The sequence below is a fragment of the Maylandia zebra genome, linkage group LG18 (assembly GCF_041146795.1).
Source record: "Maylandia zebra isolate NMK-2024a linkage group LG18, Mzebra_GT3a, whole genome shotgun sequence".
Classification (NCBI taxonomy): Eukaryota; Metazoa; Chordata; class Actinopteri; order Cichliformes; family Cichlidae; genus Maylandia; species Maylandia zebra.
Window position 1 is genome coordinate 12,750,286 of NC_135184.1, and position 15,195 is coordinate 12,765,480.

Genomic DNA, 15,195 nt, shown 5'->3' on the forward strand with positions numbered 1-15,195 from the left:
TAAAAACATGAATAATTTTGGCTTGAAGGTGGAAGCTTGCAACCTCTGAGTCATGATGTAAAAATGAGCCCAACCAGCCATGAGTGCAGTGGGCCATTGCAGTGCTCTGTATGCTACTCTGAGGATTTGAACCAACAAACAAACACCTCGTCATCATTGGGTGATGATGAGGTGTCTAGGCAGAAAATAGAGTGAAAGATAACACAGATGGAGCAGGGAGTGTACACAATGATAGGGCAAGAGAGGGAAAAGTGACTTAAAGGTTTTGTGGGGATGAAAGAACTGAATAAATTATATGGGAGGTTTGAAGGATCACACTTCAACGCATCTGAATTAGGGAACGGCTTAAGCTTGACAAGCAAGTGATTACAGCACTCAACGTTTTAGAAAGATCAATATTAGAAAAGCAGCCAGACCTGATGGATTAACTGGTAGTGTGGAGGGAAGAAGTGTGTTCCCAGAACCTGTAAAACCATCATCAATAGCTCCTCCTTCAAAAACGTCACAACCACGGGGTTTCAAATGATTATTGTCCAGTAGCATTAACTTTTGAGAGAATGGTGTTCTCAACGACATGCAAAAAAAAAATACTGGACCCACAAGAAGGAAGAGTACATGGTGCATGTAATACACTGTCATCTGAACCAAAACAAAAACATATGTATGTGCTCTGTTTGTGGACTTTCCATCTGGATTTCATAATGAAAGACCACACAATGCAAAGGTGGTCACAGAAAAAGGTCGACAGCGCAGCCATCATAAGGGTTGAGTCCTTTTTCAATGATAGATCATTGAGTGATAAATAAGATAAGTATCACCCACCATTAGCACCGACACTGGAGCCCCACAGGGGAATGTTAAATCATTAGTCTTATCTACTCATACTAATGAATGCTGGCCTGGCTCATCTGATGTCTTTAATGTTGGCTTTGCTGATGATACAGAGATTGTTGGTTTGTTAGTTGGTGTAAACACCAGGAAAACTAAATAAGTTATTTTTGCGTGAGCAGGAAGACACATCAACAGACACCCAGGAAAAATTCCTATGAGAGCCAACAGAAGGTAGCTGTGGATGAAATGTGAGGCAAACTCACACTTATCTCACGTGGGATCACAGACTGGTTTCTTAAACCTGTGATGATCACTTTATTTAAATGTCTTCCATAGTCTCCACCGGAGCACGTTAGGGATTTGGTGGAAGAGGAAATTCACATCATGGATGTGAAGCCATCAGATCTGCAGGAGCTGTGTGATGCTGTCATGTCAACATGGACCAAAATCTGTAATGAATATTTTGGGATTGCTCTGAACGAAAAAAGGGAATCCAACCCTGTACTATCAAAGTGTAGCTAATAAAGTGTCCGGTGAGTGTATTTTTAGTGTGCATTATGAGGGTGTAGTACCGTCTTTGACCAGCAGAGGCAGGCGTGGCGCTGTGGCTTTAAGCACGCTCAGAGAGCGGGGGTTGTAGCGCTGTCTGACAAACGGTGACGTCACCTCCCCGGTCACGCGCCGTTCTGTAACGTGCCAACTTGTACTCTTTGATAGCAGCGCTTCCGTTTTTAAAATACACGCTCGGTACCGTCTAAATATTCCCGAGCCGCGGTGAATTAGTAACGACATGTGCGCGTTCGCGTGTTTGTGACACAGTAAGGCTTCACTTTGTTAAGTTTCACTGCCGATCGGACCCGTTAGCCGGTTAGCCATTGCTAGGTAACGGTAGCTGTCAACAGATCAACGGCTCCAAAGCCGTTAGTCACGGCAGGTACTGAGGTGTTTGTGTGTCTATGTGTGTGTTAGTTTAATTTCTGCGAGCGCAATGTGTTATAAACGGACGGTTATGTCAGCCGAACTGGGCCCAAGGCCACTGCTGGAAAATGAGGGCTGAACAGAAAGTTGCACAGCTGTGTTTTCTTGACGTATATTTCACCGGTTAGGATGGAGAAGTCCATATGATTGAAATGATCAGTCATTATTTTTCTAATTAACCTGCAGTTGAACAGAGACGATTTATCAGTCAAGTAAAAATGTTTTATTTGTGATTTGTTAGGGTCATTTAGAGGTTTCAACCTCTGAGGTTGAAGGATTATCTGCTCACTAAATACATACATATACTGGTTTACTTTATCAGGCACATTTAAAAACAATTACGTTGTGGGACTCTTGAGCTTTTATAATTTATCATCATCATTATTATTATTATTTGGCCTTTAAATGTCTGTCTGTCTGGTATAGGCGTTGCTGTATAGGGTAGAGGATGGCACTAACAATAAGACAGGAGGCAGAGCTGAAGGTGTGAGGATTTTCATTGGGACTGACCAGGATGGACAGGATTAAAAAAAGAGTACATCAGAGGGACGGCTTAGGTTAAGTGGTTTAGAGACAAAGAGATGAGGCTGAGATGGTTTGGACATATGCAGAAGAGTGATAGTGGATATACTGGCCAAATTATGTTGAATGTGGAGCTGAACAGCGGAAGACCTCAGAGAAGATTCTGAGGACAGAGAAGGAAGCCATAGAAAGGGCTGATGTGACAGAGGAGGATACTAGGGACAGGGTGAGATGGAGGCTGATTATCTGCTGTGGTGACCTCTAAAGGGAGCAGCTGAAAGAAGTCTGGTATAGGCAAAGCTTCCTGTGGTCTATTCAACATGTCACAATCCTAGGACATGAAATGTATAATTTTATAAAACAATAAAAAGCAGCAAATCCTCCTCTTTGAGAAGCTGGAACCAAGTAATAAATAACGTAACAAAGCATTGGGTGATTTTTATTTCAAATAGTCAGGCATTGTCATAGTTTCCTTTTTTTGGGGGGGGGCTCTTAAGTATTTCAGTAATGAGTACCTCAAATCAATGAGTGCCTCCCACTTGATTGCCTCAGTCAGATTTCTTTGTTTATAAACCTTAAGAATTACAATTGAAGTGCACAGGAATTTGATGGACATTGGGAATTACTATATTGGAAAAGTATTTAAACTTAGGAGATCATGACTAGAAGATGAGCATGTATTTAAATGTTGGTAAAAATTAGACATTCCTTATGATATAATATGAGGACTCAAAAATGCCTGAAAAATTAATGTAATTTAAAATGTACTCCAAGATCTTGTGACTTGGAAGATTTTCATAGCATGAGGGTAAAACTTTGAATGGCTTATTGTACCAAAACCAGTCACCTGATTCCTGTGTTGTCAGATGTGAACTTTACTCAAGTTTGACTGATTTTTATAAGAAATCATCCAAACCCAGTATTTATGTTCCTTGATTGCAGGATGGAAAATTCAGAGACCAATCCTCCATCGAGGCCCCTAGCAGTGCCGGACAGAGCCATGTTGCGACCCTCCGCCCCGCTCGGTCAGATGTCAGAGTCACCCAGGGCCTCTAAGCACAGGGAGCACTCGTCCAAGTCACCAAGGAAACGACGGGATGGGAAGAGGTCGCAGCGACGGGGGGGCGATCATGAACAGCTGCTGTGGGAGATTGAGCGCCGGAGGTTGCCAGGCCAACACGAGCACTTGGAGCCCTGCAGTTCAGCAAGCGACACAGCGGAAAGTTCTCCTAAGAGGTTTGCACTGCAGGTTGCCAGCTGGTCCTTCGTGCCACTGGCACAGCTCTGCTGCTTGGGACGTGAGGTGATGTTCTCTTGACTCCACTGTCTTTCCTTCTCACAGAAGAGCCCACTTTCTACATGGACCGTATCCAGCCACTCACTTCGGACCCAAAGCCTGCATTCTTCCCAACCCAACTTCAGTCATGTAAGCATGAGGGTGCTGAATGAGTCGGACTTTGTGTTTGTTAGGACATTGACACAGATGAGTTTGTGTAACTGAATGAGATAAGATAAATTTAGAATGCTGTGATTGGATATTACCTGAGATGGGAAGGCTTACAAAGTGGGCTACAGATAGTGATCGTCACCTGATCGTAAAGAGTTTCTTTGGCCTTGATTTGTGAACACGCATACAGACAGATTTACCTGCACAATGCCTGTTATCCGCCACACAAAGAAGAAGGGAGATAAAAGGTAAAGGGATGAGGAAAAGAGCATTTTATATATTCTTGTGTTTGGAATTTGACCCCAGCCTGTACAGACATGACCTCAACGTGACCGAGTCATTCATCACGGTTAATGAATGACTAGGCTCCTTGAGAATACTGAATCATATTTATTTAATTGAGAAGACATGGTATCAGTCGGATTTACTTCATTTGATGTCTGTCAGGATCAAAAGCAGACTGACCTAAACTATCAGTACAATGTGGTAGGGTTACGTTAAACTCATTTAAATATATTATATGTGTTCATTTCTTCTTTTTTGTGTGTGTTTTATAACCTGCCGCGGAGAGACGGCGTTTGTAGTTTTAGGTGTTTGTTTATTCACTTGTTTCTCTACGTCTGTGTCCGTGTCCCAGGCACATCCAAGACCCAGCCAGCCAGAGGCTCACCTGGAACAAACCTCCAGTGAATGTGCTCGTCATCAGGAAAATCAGAGATGAGAGCCTGGCTGAACCTTTCAAAGAGCTCTGCAGGTTTCTAGTAGAGGTACAGGACCCAGCGTTTATAGTGTCATACAGTCGATAATGTACTGCACTCCCATTTTCCACAACAATAAAACTACTGACACTGATTATGTTATTACCGCGTCTGCTGTTAAGAGTATGTTAGTCAGGCAGCGATCAGACAGTTTTCAAAGTTCATGTGTCAGCGAGATAAAAGCTTCGATGCTAGGCTGCTGAGTTAGAGCATCCCCAAAATGGCAGGTGTTTTGGGATAGTTTGAGTTGAGGGTCTACAGGTAACCTGGGGCAAAAAGGACAAAGGCACCCGAAGCTTACTGATGTTTGTGGTCAGGGAAAGCTTGCCTGCATGGTCCAGCCCTACATAAGAGCTGCTAAAGAACAAATTAATACTGACGGATCACACAGGGCGGCACAGACTGCTCTGAGTGCCACGAAAGAAGGTGGCCTGGTCTGATTAAATTATCTTTTATATCCAGCGGACACTACCATGTGTCTGTGTTTTACCAGGACAACAGACTGTGTTTGTTTGTTTTTCTTTCAGAGAAGACAGACTTTTCTTTTTAACAACAAGTATCTCCAAAATTGGGCAACATACATAAATTAATAACAAAAAATAGGCCAGAACAAAAGTAGAGTTTGGGCTGAGCCGTCTCTTTAAAAAGTGATTTCACTTCAGTTTTGTCTGTTGGCGAGTTGTAAACTTCACCCATGTACCTACTGAGAAACATGGCAAAGAACCAAGTGTACACTGACACACTTGTAGACCTTAAGAGCAACAAATAATCATAAAGAAGAATGCAGGAAAGCGTCCAGACATGTAAGTTATAGTCTCGTTTCAAGCAGTTACAACACCTTGTGACCAGATGTTTGTTTTAAAAAAACAAAAAAAAAAGCTGTACTTTGTGAAACCAGACGGTCGGTGTTGGACAGTGAATCCACATATTTGCATTCCATACAGGTGCTATCACTAAGCTAGCTACATGTGTTTGGCACATGTTTAACGTTATTTTGAAAGGCTTACACTTAAGAGATGTCTGTGTGTGTTTTGGCTGTTGTTGTGCGTTTTTGTGTCAGGAGAAGCAGATGATGGTGTACGTGGAGCGCAGGGTCGCAGATGACGCCACGCTGTCGAAGGACGAGGCGTTCGGCTCAATCCGTAATCAGCTCTGCACCTTCAGAGAGGGTGAGACCCAAAGCAACACAAAACTTGACCATTAGAAGACCAGATATTTGTGTTTAGTAAAAGGTGCAATCTTTTGATGTTTATTCTTCAGTAAAAGTGTAAAAATGGCAAAGATGAAGTGTTGAATTATTGATTATGTTACCCTAAGCGCTATTCTATTTCTACTCTTAAGATGACCACATCAGCAATGCAAAGAACTTGCTGAACTTACAGTTTTCCTTTCAGAATGATTACATATTTAAAATTATTTACATTCATTTTTCATTATTTCCTGTGTTTCTGTTTAAAAAAATAAAAAGGGTACTGGAGATGTGTTAAAAAAACATGTATAACAATGTGTTGTTTCTATTGCATTTCATCTTCTTTTTATAGTATAACTAAATGATCTTTATTTATAAAGTCATCCTTCAAACCAAGATAAAGAGCAGCTTTGCTAAATTTTCTTTCCTGATCTGTTTTTTGTTGGGTTTATTAAATTGTTTCCATTAACTACATTAGCTACAGCCGAAGTAGTGTTGTCAGTGTTGGGTTTTTCTGTTTATTTGTGCTTTGCATCTTTTTGTTCCTATAGCTCTTTAGTCTCATTGTCCCTACTTCATGTAGGTTTTTATCTGAAAGACCTGCCCAGGGTGTACCCCACCTCTTGCCCTGTGACAGCTATGATAGGCTCCAGCGCTCGGATCTTATATTGTAGTACTTTAAAGGATGTGTCGTTGTTTGTTAAATAAGCGTGTTCAGTTTGAAGAGTTGCTATCAGAGAGAGGATGTTGCATGTTTGAACCACTGCTCTGTTTTCCTAGTTAATGTTGTGTTGGATCAGTACCTCACTACATATGGTGGCTGTTTCTTTGTCATTCATGTTATTGGATGCTCCCATGCAGCATTTTTTCCCAATGTGTTTTTCTATTAAAAACACTTAAACTGCCATTAATGAAATATTCTGACAATCTGTGTTGTGACTGTTATAAAGTAGTGCAAAAGGTGAAACTTTAATAAGGGATCCTGAGTATTGAGTAAATATGATGAAAGATGTTGGCAGTGTCTGATGAGGGGGAAATCTTTTAATGGCTCGTGCTTGAAGTAACATTGTTGTATTTTTTAAGCACTTACTTTGTGTGACGTCAGGTTATGATGATATATCCGACTGCATCGATCTCATCATTTGTCTGGGTGGCGACGGGACTTTGCTTTACGCCTCTTCGCTCTTCCAGGTATTGTGATTTTTTTTTTCTTTTTTTTTTTTCTAAATGTCAGAAAACCTTATTGACGTTAGCCAAGACCTTTGTAGCGGTGACATAAAAGAAAAAAAAAGCGAGTTTTACATTTTCCACTGTTTCTATTTTAATGTAGCGTTTTTAACCCTGGTGAGTAATTTGACTGTTGCTCCTTCATGTTACAGACTCAGAATAGCAAAATGAATCACATCAAAGACACACTGTGTTTTAGAAGTTGCCGTGTGTGTAATATTATAACAGATGTTCATTTTGCATTGTAATTGCATTATAACCATAACAAATCTTTCAGATTCCTTCTCTTCTGAATTAATGTTTGTTTAAAATATAAAAAGAAATGCTTGGACTTGAATATTTAATTACAGTTTTCCTGTCGATGAGCTTTTCAAAGTATAGGTTGGATCATTTCTATTGTTCTGAGTTGGTTTTAATTTTTACATAATGACGTGCCTTCTCTTTTCCGCAGGGAAGTGTCCCTCCAGTCATGGCATTCCACCTTGGCTCTCTGGGCTTTCTGACACCGTTCAAGTTTGAGTCATACAAGACTGAAGTAGCCAAAGTGTTTGAAGGTAAACTGCAGCTCTTTCTGGATAATAATAGTTTCATTGGAAACTTTTTACCTGATCGGCAATTTTTGGGGGACTTTCAGGCAACGCAGCAATCACTCTGCGCAGTCGTCTGAAGGTGAAGGTGGTGAAGGACATGCTTCAGAGAACAGGAGAGCAGCCGTACAGCGGAGGGCCACAACAACAGCCGGAGCACAATGGACTCCTTCCTCATGGACACACCAACACTGATGCTGGCAGGGTCACCCTGCAGCTACAGGTTTGTTAAAATGGTCAGTGAGAATATCAGCTGCTGGACTGTTTACGCCCCAAAAATAAGCTTGTTGGCTTTTGTGTTCTTGTTTAGAAGCTGAGGTGGATTGTACGTCATTCTGATGATCAGATCATCAGATTAATGGTTGGACAATTCTCAAGATAAACATAAATGTAGATTACAGGCTGGAACTTTTTCATGATTTTGAAGAATAATTTTAGGAATTTAGTAGGTGGATAGAATGAGCTTTTCTGTTCTTATGAAGCACTCAGTTCCTACAGCACAGGTCACATTTACCCATTCACAGTCAACCCTTCTGGGGTTTCTGGTGTGAAGAAAGTGTGCAGCTGTCAGGCAACAGATGAAACTCTTGTGGCTAGCTTGAAGACACATGGCTGATGCAAACTTTTATTCACGCGGTTATCAGTGCCACTAAATGATAAATTAAAATATTATAATGAGGGCAAGGGTTACAAACCTTCATTGAACGACCTAACAGTTTGATGTCAAAGAGAGTGAAAAAACAGTGTCAGGGCAGGAGAGAAGCATCTGTTAATTAGCTGATTGCTTCGTTGCGTCCCTCAGCTGTTTGTGTACTTTGGAGACAGATGCGCGGAGTTTTCAGTTTACTTTTTCACAGTCATGGCTCCTTTGAATTTATCAGGGTGTCTGTGAGTCTCAAAATGTCTCAAATATACAATTACCAGTAAAAGCCCTTAAATGTATTTCCAGTATGCTGTTTACACACTTTTATCACTCAGTGTGACTGCATCTTTAATGCTGCGTCTGATAGTTTGACTAACCTTTTCAGGCAGGTTTTACCTGTGTAAAAGGCTGATAAAATACTTTATCTAACTGAACACACACTTAAAAGAAATCTTAAAACACAAACCACCTAAGGTTTTTGTGGGAAACCCTGAAGATGATGATGATGATAGGGTTACCAGCCAATCAGCCTGCAAAAAAACAACAGTATGTTGAAGGATTTCAAAATTAGGACTTCTGAAAATGTGAGACTATGTATGAAAATGAATTCTTAAACAGTACTTTTGTTAAACCTTTTAAGTTAAAACTGAAAGTCTACATTCCAGTCACAACCTGATTATTTGATTTAAAATCCAGTTAACTCTCTAAAAGCCTTAGGTTTAACTTTTGTACCTGAGATCATTGAGATGCCAAGGAAAGCACCACAACCATGTTGCTGTTTCCTTGCGGGTCTCTAAAATGCAGTCCTTTTTAAATCTATCATATGATTAATCTCTCTGAGGTCCTTTAGATTCAGCAGCTGGGACCTCTTAGTTCCCAGTTAAGTTCCTGTGGTTCCTTAGTTCCTGTAAATATTTGGGCTCATGGGACTGCAGTTTGGCCTCCTTGTTAATTCCCGATCACACTCCTGCACGCCATTAAGATGATGGAACCTGACTGTGTGTGTATGTGTGTGTAGTCTAGGGCTCAGTGAGGGATCATCAGCTTGGTTGCCATGGCAACAGTCATAATAAAGCTGCTCGGGAGAGAAATTCGGATGTTATGAATGTTTGTTGAGCCAGTTTCCAAGGATACTGTGGCGTCAACAGTGGAGTCAGTGCCGAATGGATATTTAATGATTCCTGACGTTCTCGGTTTGACACACTGTGTAACTAGCGAACACGACACACACACATAGCCTCTCTCTCTAAGCACAGCCCTCTCCTTAGTCCTCTCACCCCCCTGGAGTTTTTAGGCTCATCGATAAAAGACAGTGACGGATTGTTCTGATCCCTGAGCTTCAGTTTGACCTCACATTACATCATGTCTGCTTGCACCCAGCAGGATGTTTGCGTTGTGCTCAGCTGACGTCAGTATATCTGTCAGACATCACAGCATGGCGCTGCAGCAGGCTGTGAGACTCACTGAAGTGTGGAACATGATTTGTTTGCAGTCAGTCTGCTTGTACTTTTTTCTTTCTGTAATGTACTAGTTTATTGTTTTATGGAGTACACTGAGCAGATTTAAGGCTGTCTTCAGGGAACACATGGATATGTTATTCTGTGTTTTACTGCTCAATGGGTGTGGAGTTTATTTACAATTTACATGACAACCAGTTTGTTTATTAGACCTTCATCTCCAACCAGAGGCTTCCTTTTATTAGATTTGCTTGTTTGAGTGTTTGGTGGAAAAATCAACCAGATATTTTGCTGAAATTTTAGTGCCAACTTAAAAGGACAAACTGATTTAATTTTGTTGTAAATAGCACCACCATGTGGATATTAACAGCATGACACTCTGGCAAGTTCATACAATCTTTTCTGCTGTCTCCATACAGTCTATATGCAGTTTCCTTGATCTGTAAAATCACAACCATTGCTACAGTTTTATTTTTTAACTGTGTTTTAGTGAGCCCGAGCTAAAGACATTTATTTGCTTTTTCATTTTACTGCACTAAATTCACATTTATAGATAACTGCTCATATTAACTCATTCACTGCCAGCCATTGGCAGTGAATGAGTTAAACCCATTGACTCATTCACTGCAATTGACGGCTATAGACGTCAATGGCAGTGAATGAGTTAAGTATGTGTCATTTGGTCAAAAGATGGCACTGCAGTTGCATATTTTGGGTCTTCAGTATTCGGAGAGAGGATCTATATCCTTTCTAAGAACATGGCAGAGTTCCCTAGGCCTTCTGATCTTATCTATGGTGTGTGTGTGTGTGTGTGTGTGTGTGTGTGTGTGTACACGTACATGTGCAGGTGTTGAATGAGGTGGTGGTGGATCGAGGACCCTCCTCCTACCTGTCCAACGTGGACTTGTACCTTGATGGACGACTCATCACCTCAGTGCAGGGAGACGGTGGGTCTGTGCTTCTTCCAGAGCACTGATTCGGTTTCTACTAGAGCTGAAACAAAGTGTTTGTGTACAAATAAACTCAAAGGCAAATGTTATAAACTGCCTCCATCTCACTCTGTTCTCCAGGTTTGATCGTGTCCACACCTACAGGCAGCACGGCGTACGCGGCTGCAGCAGGAGCTTCTATGATCCATCCCAATGTCCCCGCCATCATGGTCACTCCCATTTGCCCCCACTCGCTCTCTTTCAGGCCCATCGTGGTTCCTGCTGGGGTGGAGCTCATGGTAAGGAGGAGGTTGGAAACATCTTTATTGTGTTTTGTATATATTAAATGTTCTCTCAGTGCTGACGGAAGGAAAAAACTAAATCATATTTAAATGTTGCCAAACAACAATTATGAATCTAACATAATCTATAGAAGTCCATATTGCTAGAAATCCAGCATCTTTTCCCCCCCACACAACAGTGCGCTTTCACACCACACTAATAGCCCAAACTCACTCACTGTATTCACCTTGAGCCAAAATAACGCGAAAAGAGCCATCAACACGATCTGCCAACACAGTATAAAGGATGCAGCTGCCATGAGATCAGCTACTGGTTAGTGAAGTCCCATTTTGAAGCCTATATTTTAGTGTTTTCACCATTGCTACCTTGGCTTAAAATAAACAAAACCAAAAGATGAACAGAGGAATGGTCGCATCTGACTGTGCAGCTGTTCGCACATACGCTAATGACATGTCAGTCACAAGTCACCAGCCAATGAGTGTACTACAGATAATCCTCCTCTCTGAAACATGGTATCACCAAGATTTACAAAATAGACCTTTGGGCAAGATGATGAACCCCAAGTTGTTCTCTGATCCGACCAGAGAGTGAGTGTGTGAATCTTAGATAGGAAAAAAAGTGCTTCTATGAATGGGGGAATGAGGCATGGTTTATAAAACAAGTACAGTAGAAAAAAGCTATAAAAGAACCAGTCCATGTACTATTTAGTGGCCGCCCCCCAACCCAGCTCAGACTGTGTCTTATGGGCACAACAAATGTGCGTGTCGAACCTTACTGCACAAGAAGATCTGTTCCAAACGTGTACCACCATTCTACACAAATTAATTAGTTCTGATTGGATTTCGTCTCAACAGACTATCTTCAGCTCATTCATAAAAGTGTCGGTACATTTCATCATAGCTTTTGTCCTCGTGCATTAGTTTTTATTTAGCTATTGTTTTGTTTTTGTCAGAAGAAAAGGCCATTGATGAAATGTATTGGTCAGTGACATTAACACTGGTCTGGAGGCATCTACAAACAAACACCAGGTAACCTAACATGCAAGTCTTTGGACTGTTAGAGAAAACCCACAATCCTCCGGGTACCAGGTCAGGCGGTTCGAACGAGCAAGCTTCTTGCTGTGAGGCTGGTGGTCTGTCCATCACTTTATTACAGGCTTAAATATCTTAATTAAATTTTTACCCCACCGTTGTGGAATAACTCCAGTAACCCTCTTACTTATACCAGCTCTAACAAGGGTTTGAATGAGAAATATTGGATACATTTCATAAAATTGTTCCTGTCAGCCGCTCTGAATTATAGTCACTTTGTTTTATCTGGTAACAACAGCAGTTTTTGCATTGGTGCTTTGGTTCATGGCCAGATGCTCACAAAATGAGTGACGTGCCCTTTGTTCTCATCCGTAAGTTTGTCAGTGCTGGTTAGAAAATGCTTTAAAAGTAAAATGGAGCTGCTCGCCTGGCTGATGTTGTTTTAACTCTAACACTGACAGTCTGTCCTCGCCTTCCTTGAAACAGATCACGTTGTCCCCTGATGCCAGGAACACTGCCTGGGTGTCGTTTGATGGCAGGAAGAGGCAGGAGATCCAGCACGGAGACTGGTAAGCACAAGTGTCGACGTCTGTAACAGATTCACTACAAATACTTTTTTCCTCAGTTTTAAGATGATTCTTCCGTCTGTTCTTCTACCCACAGTATTAAGATCACGACCTCCTGTTATCCGGTGCCATCGATCTGTTGTCACGACCTGGTGTATGACTGGTTTGAAAGTCTGGCTCAGTGTTTGCACTGGAACGTACGCAAGAGGCAGGCCCGACTCGCAGACACCTCTGACTCGTCAGACACAGAAAACTGACTGGTATTGTTGGGGTTCAAAGACATTCACCTGAAGCTCTCTGCAGCAGCCCGGAGAGAACGAAGGGATCAGGTTTGTTCAGAGACGAACTGAGGAATCGTCTGCAACCAAATCAGCGTCAAATCAGCGGTGCACAGTGATCATTTGCACCCCAAGTCATCAACGCATTACAGTCCAGTGAATACACACTGTAGTTTATGTGTATCTTCCAGAAAGAAAGCATGTTTCATCTTACCCGGGAATGGAAAAAAAAAAATCTTAACAATTGCATGATGATGACCACCCGAAGCTCCTCATGAGTACTAAACAATCATCAATGATAAGTGTAAGAGTGCTAGATGTTAGCGACATAAACGTAGAGATACACTGAAAGCTGAAATGAAGCAAACATACTCTTTGTACTCAACCTTTAAATGTACATTTGTAAATACAAGAATCTAGGATTAATTTATTTAACGTCATATTTATGTAATATCTGAATATTTTCAGGACAGGAGTTTGAAGCAAGTTTAAGAAAACAGTCGACTTAAAATGAAATTTCTATCACGGAGTAAACCAAAGACGACTGTATGGGATTGTTTTCTACTTTATGAACGTCTTGTGGAGTTCACGGCCTGCTTTCTGTTCTCACCGTAAAACACTTCATGTTTCAGCTGCCTTACAAACTTCTCAGCCTGAGTTATAATGCAAGTCAGATTTCTGTGTCGCCGTCGTTATCAACAGATTGTGAAATGATTAAAAGATGTAGCAGGAGCCAAACTTAAAAATAAAGAAAAAACAAATTTTTTTTTCCTTTTTTCATCTTTATGTGAACCCAAACTCTCCCTTCATCAAATCAGTTTTTTTTTTTTTAGCTCTTATGAGAAAACTAGTAGTTCTAGTTAGCCAGTAAAAATCATTCAATAAGCACATTTTCTACAATTACGTGTCATTCACTGCTGTTTCTCTGGACTGATGTTAGCACTGCTGCTGTTTTTAGATGTAAGTCTTGCCATGTTTTGCTTCACGTTTTGGTGCGCTGCACACAGTGAGCCAGGTATTTAAAATTAATTGTCAGGAAGTGGGTTAAAGCGCAGGTAAGCAAATTAATGGAAGCATGTCTCACCCCAACCGGTTGCAGCAGATGGCCGCCCCTCCCTGAGCCTGGTTCTGCCGGAGGTTTCTTCCTTTTAAAAGGGAGTTTTTCCTTTTCCACTGTCACCAAAGTGCTTGCTCATAGGGGGTCATATGATTGTTGGGTTTTTCTCTGTATCTATGAAGCGCCTTGAGGTGACTTTTGTTGTGATTTGGCGCTATATAAATAAAATTGAATGTTTGTGGCACTGAAATAGAAATTTGTTTATCTTAAAATTTTGACTTGTTCAGTAGGTAAGATCAAATTTGGTATACCTCAAAATTTCAACTTTGTTCTGCCTGACTTTTTTTTTTTTTTTTTTTTAATTCAAAGGCAGAAACAAGCTTTCATACAAATCTGATGATTGGGTGAAGATTTGGTGTGGTGTGGCCAAAAACACCTTGTATTTTTTTAATGTGCTAGAGCGTGCTGGCTCGTACAATCAGATTAGGTCCTTTCAGGTCTCTCTTAGAAGATTCATGGCAGGACCGAAGAAGTTTGATCCTTGGGAATGCAGTCCCTCTTTGGGTTTGGAAATTCTGGAATCTGTGAAAAAAAAAGCCATTCTGTCCCTGATTTGTAGTGCTTACTCGCTCCAATGATACTTGACACAAAGGTCAGGTAGTTTGAGGGATAAGTTGAGTTGGAGTCACACATTCAAACGAGTGGCCAGAGCAGGACATTGAAGAAATAATCCCACAAAAATCCCCCACTGCCCTATAATCTGTCCAGAAGTCAAAAGATCTTGAAGAGGAGGAGAGATGGGCTAAACTAAAACATTTTAAATTAATCAGTGCCTTTGCTACATGTATTGCAAATATTTGTGGGGGAAAAAATTAATTTTTTTTTGGTGGTCACAGATCTAATATTAGAAACAAAATCACAGTGCTCATTGTGCTTTCTATATTTTTATTGCAATGATAAGATACATATATACTTCCAGACATCCAATTTTATTAAATTATACTCCAATATTGCAGGAGACAGTCTTGAGAATGATATCAATCCAAATGTGGACAACTAGGTGATCAAAAGACACTTTTTTTTTTTTGTTTTGACCACAGATAAAACATGGAGGTTTTACAGTTTTTTTTCCACTTTCATTATTTCTCCCGGAAATGCGTGATGAGAAGCAGCAGCAGCATAGAGTAATACTACAATATACAACAGACCGATACTGTGCAACAGTCAAGAACAACTGGGAGAATCTTTTTTCCCCTGCTCTCTCTTTTGTGAAATATTTATGCCAATATTCAGAGAACAGCCACTGACACACTGGCAACTCAGGAAGGGGAAAAAAAAAAGACACTACCCCTTCTGGGGAAGAAAAAACCCCCCACATAAACAAGACGACAT

At 40.9% G+C, this 15,195-nt stretch overlaps 1 protein-coding gene across 4 annotated transcripts; it reads left to right on the forward strand.

Annotated features, from left to right (window-relative positions):
• Nucleotides 1-1,465: 1,465 nt before the first annotated feature.
• On the forward strand, nucleotides 1,466-13,507 carry nadkb (NAD kinase b). Of its 4 annotated transcripts, none has more exons than XM_004555350.4 (12): nucleotides 1,466-1,765; nucleotides 3,274-3,567; nucleotides 3,674-3,757; nucleotides 4,416-4,545; nucleotides 5,597-5,705; nucleotides 6,831-6,916; nucleotides 7,404-7,506; nucleotides 7,587-7,762; nucleotides 10,487-10,586; nucleotides 10,710-10,867; nucleotides 12,389-12,471; nucleotides 12,566-13,507. In XM_004555350.4, exons 2-12 carry the CDS (start codon nucleotides 3,275-3,277, stop codon nucleotides 12,723-12,725), a joined length of 1,482 nt encoding a protein of 493 aa, XP_004555407.1. In that variant the 5' UTR covers nucleotides 1,466-1,765; nucleotide 3,274; the 3' UTR covers nucleotides 12,726-13,507. The 4 variants fall into 4 exon arrangements, with proteins under 4 accessions (XP_004555407.1, XP_004555408.1, XP_076733106.1 ...); XM_004555351.4 differs by having other exon boundaries at nucleotides 1,466-1,649; XM_076876991.1 differs by lacking the exon at nucleotides 1,466-1,765 and adding an exon at nucleotides 2,366-2,557.
• Nucleotides 13,508-15,195: the final 1,688 nt, after the last annotated feature.

What these genes read in the sequence shown, in the direction of transcription:
- nadkb (XM_004555350.4), top strand. Translation starts at nt 3,275, where the DNA reads ATGGAAAATTCAGAGACCAATCCTCCATCGAGGCCCCTAGCAGTGCCG. An exon ending in AGTAGCCAAAGTGTTTGAAG is followed by an intron (nt 7,507 to 7,586) that starts GTAAACTGCAGC and finishes GGGGACTTTCAG; the next exon opens with GCAACGCAGCAATCACTCTG. An exon ending in GAGATCCAGCACGGAGACTG is followed by an intron (nt 12,472 to 12,565) that starts GTAAGCACAAGT and finishes TTCTACCCACAG; the next exon opens with TATTAAGATCACGACCTCCT.